General features: G+C 37.6%; 1 protein-coding gene across 1 annotated transcript in view; it reads left to right on the forward strand.

The window, feature by feature from the left end:
- Positions 1-8398, forward strand: part of kl-2 (male fertility factor kl2) — a gene marked incomplete at its 5' end in the record, with an annotated part of 91086 nt that overhangs the window by 59918 nt on the left and 22770 nt on the right. The window contains 2 exons of the mRNA NM_001015505.5: positions 4845-5526; positions 5581-5965. Coding sequence (NP_001015505.5) covers positions 4845-5526; positions 5581-5965 — 1067 coding nt within the window. The remainder of the gene's footprint in view (positions 1-4844; positions 5527-5580; positions 5966-8398) is intronic.

Raw genomic sequence — 8398 nt, forward strand, 5'->3', positions numbered from 1 at the left:
GATAAAAATTATAAGGTTCAAATAAAAGCAATACTGTCTAAATATCATGATGATCCGTCAGAAGGAGGCCATTCAGGAATTTCTAGAACCCTGAGGAAAATAAAAAACTATTATTATTGGCCACAAATGACAAAGGCAATAAGTAAATATGTTAAAACATGTTTAAAATATCAACAAGCCAAGACTACAAAACATACTAAAACACCGTTGACAATATATGAAACGCCAGCAACAGCATTTGATATAGTTTTGATAGATACCATTGGTCCACTGCCAAGATCAGAAAACGGAAATGAGTATGCTGTTACTATCATTTGCGATTTAACAAAATATTTGGTAACGGTACCTATTCCAAATAAAAGTGCAAGATCAGTTGCTAAGGCTGTATTCGAAAATTTTATTTTAAAGTACGGTCCAATGAAATGTTGAAGGTTTTCAATTGGCGCGAAATCCATATCAAGGTGTCTGGAGTAGTCAAAATATTAAACATTGGATAGGGAGTAGAAAGTAAATTTTTATAATTAAAGATAAGAAAAGTAAAAAAGCTGTTTAATATTAATATTTAATATTAATATTAATATTAATATTAATATATTAGCTGTCAGCTGTTTAACACTTCACATTGAAAAGCTCATAAAACGATTAGTGAAGCTATCGGTCAATTTTGTTTTTGGTTTTTATTTATATGATCAATTTTCAATTAAAAAATAATTGCTAAAGGACGATATATTGACATAAAAATTTAGACTTTATGCCAAAAAAAACGAATTCTGGACCATAGTGCAGTGACTAATGGACGCGAGTTTAGCACTGCTTCGATTTGACATAGCAGCGATGCAAATTCTTCATATGTAAAGCTGTTTTCACCATTAACTCGTGATGCTTTACTGATTTTACACCGACTTCCTATAAACCTCCCATGTGGGGGCTTCCCGGGGGAGTAACGTGTCACTTCATGCATTCCAGTCGCTAACAGATTCCAGATGTATCGCTTTTGTTGCCATCCAAACAAATACACAAATGTATCCTCTATACGTTTTTTGAACTCTTCCCTTTGAGTAGCGAATCTGGAACGGTCCGGCGTAGTCGATTCGAGTATTTTGAAACGAGTAATCAGCCGTTACTCGATAAACTGGTAAGTTTTCCATCAGTTGACTGGACATCTCTTGCTTGTATCGTATGCATACAATACTTTCCCTTAAATATTTCTTTATCCAAAACTCCCTCTGAATATAAGTTCTCATAATGTTAATTCAGCCATGCAGAGTTTCTTTATGAGCATTCTTTGCAATTAGCCAAGTCAAATGTGACTTATTCAGTATAATTGGATGTTTTTTAAAGTCGTCCACCAACTCGAAGTACGCCATCACTATCCAAAAACGAATTTAGCGCCTGTAACTTACTCTTTGGATCTAATGATCTTTTGTTTTTGAGTAGTATGACTTCATGCCCAAAATCCAGCTGTTGTTGTTCGTTACCATGTCTGTCTAATTCCTCCACCGTAAGATGTGACAACTGTTGCGATTTTCCTCTCAGCTTTGTTATGAAGCGTAATACATACGCCATTACTCTATAAAGTTTGTCGATCGATGAATACTTCGATAAAAGATGATTTTGCAGATATTCGGATTTGATCAATATCAATGGATACCACAACAATATCCTATTCCTTTTGGGCCAGTATTGTGCATCTATAGCTAGCAAATTTCACCACCAAGTTTCACGGATTTAAAGAGCTTGTGTTGATATCCCTCTTGAAGCCACGTCTGCTGGATTTTGTTCCGATTTAACGTAATTCCATTTGACAATGGGAATTAGTTTATTGATTTCTTCCACTCTAATAATTTGCTTGTAATAATAATCTTGTTGATCTTGTTGCTCCATATAGCCTGCACCTTTGCTAATAAAAGCGCAGCACATAATTCCAACTCCACTTGCGCCATTTAATTAGAATATCGAATGTATCCTTTTGAATCTTAGGACCAGCTATAATAACGACATTTAGGCTTAGTCCATTTGTCGTCTTTGCGGATGCGTCAAAACTACTCGTGCTTGATGGGGTAAATAATATTTACCTTATAGATTCCATATGTCCCATCTTTCATGAATTCGTTGTATGCAGCCCAGTTCTTTGGGTTTCTTTGAAACTTCTTTTCCATTTGAATAAGCCTTGCCATCGCCTGTTTGCGAGAGTATCCCAGCTTTGCCTCTTTGTGGAATGGAATTGAAACCACAAATTTGCCTTCCTCGTTGATAACAGTTGTTTCTTGGAATTTTCTTTCGCATTCTGCATTGTATGTAATCGTCTAATCGGCTTCATCTTCCAATTCCCAAAAGCGTTCCAGGTCCTTTGTTGTAGTGGCACTTATAATTTTTTGATTTGCTGCTCGAGTTATATTTCCGGACACAATCCATCCAAATCTGGTTTTTTGTCGCAAGATTCCATTCACGGATTTTATTTTCTCCATCATAATCAGGGGAAATAGATCCACACCTATCACCATGTCAATTCTGCTTGGGTCGTTGAATTGTGGCCTGTAGTCCTTTCACTCTTTGTTGATATCAAAATATCAAACTTTTTGCTGGGAAGGGCTCTATGGAGTGTTGGTAAAACCAATGCTTCCGTTGGTGTTTTGAAGATGCTTGGAATTTTTGGATTGATCGTCAGGTGGACGCTATTTTTTGATAATTGAGTAGTCTGGGAGATACCTTCGACCTCTATAGTACTCCTTATTCTGGGAATCCTTAATATTTGTGCTGCTTTCTCTGAAATCAGCGTCTTCTGGGATCCACCGTCAATAAGCGCCCTCAACTCGTAACCTACAGCGCTTTTTTTTTTTTTTGCACTAAAACAACACCTGTAGCCAATAGTGTGTCCTGGCCTTGCTTGAGGCTATTGCTGTTAATACTTCGTTTTGTGTCTTCATGAAGAAGGCTGTTGTGTCCTTTGGAGCATCGATTGCATGTAATTTCCTTTCTGCAGTTGATAGCATTATGCTTTCCAAAGCATCTAAAGCACATGTTGTTTTCAACGAATTCTTTTCTTTTTTCGATTGATTGTGCTCTGAATTTGAGACACTTTATCATATCGTGGCCATCATTAGAGCAAAAGGCACATGATCTAACTTGCACTTTTCTTGTAGCAAGCTGAGCAGTATTTTTGGTAATGGCATTTATTGAGTTGTATTGTTGCTCAATAAACTCCAGTACGTCTTGCAAGGACTGTATAGCTCTTGCCTTTTTTACATGCTGTTCATACAGCTGTAAGGCTTCTGGCGAAAATTTCCGCAGTAGAATTTCTGCTAAAATTACGTCAGCAAAGCTTTCTATTTTTCCTTTATGATAAATATGGTCTCAGTCACAGTATCCAAAAACTTCCTTAACTTTTTCTCATCATGGGGCAGCAAGCACTCCAGTTCCATTAATTTGTTGAAGTGTTGGGATAATATTTTTCTGCTATTCTCAAAGCGTTTGCAGATAAGCTCCCACGCTGCTGTATAGCTAGCCGCTGATCCCGTTGTCAAATGGCTAACCACCTATCCGAGCTTCCTTGTATTGCTGAGATCTTTCTGTTGTCTATTAGTTCAGAGAACAGCTCGTTAAATGTTGGCCATTCCTTCGCATTTCCATTGAACGTTGGAAGGTCCACTTTTGGGAGTTCTGGCACGTCGTAGTTGGAACTTTTGAACTGTTCCAACTTCATTTGAAGTACCATATCTAGTGCGGAAACTTCAGATTGCAGAATGTCTACCTCATCTTGATCAAAGGCAGTTCTGTTATACTTTTTTTCAAGCAGTTTTAGTGTGTCCGTCACGTTGGACTTTTCATCATTGCCAGCTGCTTGACTAGTTCAATCTCACTTGAACTATCTAGGGTTTCGTAGATTGGGCTCATCTGTTGCCTCACCCTGTCTATCCACTCTTCTATCCACCAGTTGAACCAGATTATCAACTGGACTGGAGCTCCGCGCTGATGCGGTATCAGATAATTTTGACGCGGTTGGTATATTTATCTCTTCAAGTGTTTCTACCTTTAATTGTGACTCCTTGTAGGCCTTGATAGCATTCATAGTTTTAATAAATACTGACCTAGCTGTGCCTCGACTCACAACTGATTGATCAGCCAAGGAAAAGCAAGATCACAATGTTTTACCTTATAGTCCTAGTACCTTAAGGCGTGCTCTTTTATTCTGTGTTTCTTACCACTGGTGGGGGAAACAACAGAATCACTCGAATAACCTTCCTCTTTTTACTGTGAAGCGCTGGTTTTTTCTTCTGTGTTTCTTACACTAATTAGTTCAATTCGGGTGTTTAAATCTAACTGACTCGCTGCTGCGAGGGCCTTGCCTTTTATTCATTTTTACATAGGTTCTTATTATCTAATTATATAATACAACGCTTGTAAGACGCCGCAGTCTGCGATGGTAAATGCAGCTTAATTTTATTCTTAAGTCTATGTTTGAGGCCTATGACCGCGCTAATCACCTCCCGCGTGGCCATATCTCTTGACACTTAGGCAATAGGCCGCTGCAATCGTCCTTATCTGTAGTTGCCATATATGCTGTCCAGTGACATTTTTATTGCAGCCCATAAATAGAACATATTTATAGTTTACCTACTTATTATGTCTATACACATATTTAGACAATCAATAATCCAGAAAAATTATGGAATTTCGCGTTCGCATTCACACTGAGTACCAGGTATATGCGATTTTTGAGATTTTAAAATATTTTCCAAAAAATATTTACATTTTTCGTTCGAACTTCCACTAGGTAAGAAACGGGTAACTCAATGGAGCGCTCTCTCCTCTTTCATTTTGACAATTGACTATTTTTTTTCCAGATGCCCATCGAATGGTACGGATTTGTTAATGTGTTTGATGATATGTTAGCTACCGCGTTTCTCACAAGTTCTAAAAACTCGTTAAATATGTTAACAAATGCATTGCACCGTGACCCAGATATGGCAGCTGCTCCGATCCTTGTAATGGAATCCGATGTTAGGGAGAGGTGTATTGTGCTTACTCCGGACATAGATGTCATTGCTAATTTACTTAGCGGGTATATAGACCGAATTCATAATATTCTTGAACAGTTTCCACGTATAGGAATTAAGATGAAACTACCTAAGGAGCACCAATATGAATCATTTTCAAAAGCTTTTCTTGAAGATTCTGAGAGTACACAGCTAATTTGTAATATAGAAGCTGAAATTAATCATGAAAGAGAAGAAATCGATGGGTATATAACTTTTTGGAATAGTCACCGAATGTTATGGGAAACAACTGAATTGGAATTTACAAAGCGTGTAAAAGCCACTCAGATGACTGCTGATATTTTTGAAGCCAGCATTGAATATTACAGTGCCATGGCTGACGACATATCATATGTGGATGCAATTACTCATGTTTACTTTATTTTAATGAATCAAAACTATATTAAAAGTTCAATTCTAGACTGTATTGAAAAATGGCAAGCATTAAACATAAAAATACTTTTAAGCCATTCGTTTTCCTTAATTAGAGGTAAGAAAACACTTATTTTTTTGAAAATAGAACTTAATATATTTCTGCCTAAAGCTATTTATAGATATATGCGCAAAAACGAACGAAAAATGATGATGGTGCCACGTACTTTAAAGGAATCATTACTTGCAAAACAATTTTTTGAACGAATAATAAACGAAGTTCCTCTCAAGCAAGCGGGCTTCCCACCGACGCTAGAACTCTTCGCAATACTAGATAAATATCAAGTGGAAATACCTGAGGAAATTCGCGTAAAAGTAATAGGTCTTGAAGCTGCCTGGCATCATTATCTCAAAAGATTGGGAGAAGCGGATGAAATGTTAGATAACAACCGGGAAGAGTTCAAAAAAATTTTAGTTCAACAAGCTGAAAAATTTAAAATAATATTAAAGGAATTTCTCGACGATTTTTTTTTAAAACTACCAACCTCTGCTAACATGTAAATATCTCTGATTGTTAATATGGGTTGTTTAATTTAATTAATATTTAATAATTTTCGTACACTGATAGAAATTTTCTGAAACAATAGTAGAACCAAACATCTTTTTTCAACGCCCAGTCTAAGACCCACAAACCGTCCATATACCCGTTACTCGTAGAAAAAAGATTCGTTAAAAAGTACATATGTAACAAGCAGAAGGATGCGTATTCTTGATCATGATTAATAGCCAAGTCGAACTGGCAATGTCCGTCTGTCCGTGTGACCAACATAATTTCCTTTTTTCAGAACTCAATGAAAACTATTGTAGGCATCGAAAAATATTTATTAATTTTTATTTATAATTTTTGAAGACAAAATCTGATTGGTGCCGTCCCCCATTCTCCATACATTGCGTAAACCGATTTCTGGGGTTTGTCGTAAATCTTGTTAGCATAGCAGGTGTTATGTTGGCAATTTCTTCTTAGATGTTGTTTTTCAAATCTTGTAAGGTTCTTGGATGGTTCACATAAACACGGGATTTCAAAAAGTACACAAAAAATCACAAGGGGACAGAACGGTAGAGCGTGCCGGACAATCCAAATCGCGATTTCAACCCCTCTTGAACGGGACCACTAGCGCTCCGCTATGACATCAATTAACTGAATGGCGCGAGTTACCTCTGGGAAGTCAACGCTAGGTATTAATGCAGTTGTAGGAGGGTTGGGGTTGAAAAAAAAGCTTTGCTTTTGTTATCGTCGCTGAGAAGTTGTCGAGAAGGAAAAGGCACTTGCTGTTGTGGTTGCTGTTGGCTATCAACTGACCGCCGTCTATATTCTTCGACTTAAATAAGCTAACATGAATTTGTATGTATGTGTGTATAACAATGTTGTGATTCTTAGAAAATGAGTGCTTGATGCAGCAGAAAGTTTTTTTATGAACGTATGTATGTAAGTGCATATGTTGCCCTATCTACGAGAAAACAATGCGGTGTCAACTTTTTGGGCGGATGTCGGCTGCTGATGCTTATGTCTCAACATTATTCGCTGGTATAAGGCCGCTAATTTTTATTTTGCAACTTTGTCCGTTTGTATAACAAAGCTTCCCGGTCTAATATCTTCTATCTAAAGATCTGAACTTACTGGGCTTAGGGGGAGGGGTGGTGTATGGTACCGAATGGTAGGTTATTTCGTGGTCAGTGGAAGTGACACTGCACTGCCAACTTTCTGTCATATAGGTATGACTTTAGAAGTTTGTGTGTTCTTTCGGGTAAAGCTGTTTTAACTTTAAACTTCAGGCCGGCTAGCCAGACTCTGTCGAATGAAATAGTGCTGTACAGTATTCTCGATTTTCAAATGAAGTTCTTATCTCCGTCGTTATTCGATTCACCTGTTCAATGGTTCCGTGAGAGTAGATTTATTGGTCTGTAGGATTAGGGAACTGTCCTTACCAAATATTTCTTTTGAACGAAACACAATTGGGGTGTGTTGCTGGTTTCAGTTTGCGGTTAAAGACGGTAGTGCAAATGTGCTAGTAGCCTCGTTTCGCGAGCTTTTATTTTGCAGATGATGATCTGGAAGATTGCCATTCTCTACTTAAGCATCGTTTTCCGTGGTCGAGTTGCTCGATTTGTGTACAGCCGCTAGTGTGAGATAGTGTCCTCCAGCTGTATATTGATAGATGTGGCCTGTAGATTAATTTCAGCAAACTCTTTGTAAAAGTGGTGCTTCATACGGTTCCTAATTAGAATGCCGGTCCCACCGTGTGCTCTACCATCGGGGTGATTTGTACCATAGAAGTGATAAAAGAATACAGAATATAGAAGATAAAGAATTACAATATATATTTGAGCGATCTTGCATCGCAAAGAGCGTCTCTTTCGATTTCGGATTAAATCACAATATCCGCTTCGGATTACACAGGGAGTGCTCGCACACCCGATCGCGTCGACGTTAAAATTTGACGTTGAAATTTGCACATTAGAATAAATAAAAACAAAGGACTGGTTGGAACGCGAAAATGCACTCATGCGTATATTGAAGCAGCTGGGCAAGCCAAAAATACTAAAAGCAGGCAGAGATGGCTCGTTTTCAATTGCAGCTTAACTCAACAAAGGCCGTTTTGGCGGACATAGAAAGACTAAATAAAACAATTAATGAAAAGATTCGCATACTCAAAACCTCCGACGACGGTGACAGAATGGTATTTGAAGTCGTCATGAGATACAGGAAAGGCCCAGTACAGAAAGGCAATTAGAAAATCCATTCAAAACTTACTAACAGAAATAGAGTTACTCACTATCACAAAACACAATTCAAAGAACGAAAGAAAAAGAATAAATTTTCAATTCTACAGGTGCCTGGAACTTGATGGACTCAGTTTTAAAATACCTATTTGGCACACTTCATGAAAAACTTAAGACACACTCCCATGACACAGTGAAGTTACAAGAAT

This window comes from Drosophila melanogaster, chromosome Y (genome assembly GCF_000001215.4).
Source record: "Drosophila melanogaster chromosome Y".
In the NCBI taxonomy this organism is placed as follows: Eukaryota; Metazoa; Arthropoda; class Insecta; order Diptera; family Drosophilidae; genus Drosophila; species Drosophila melanogaster.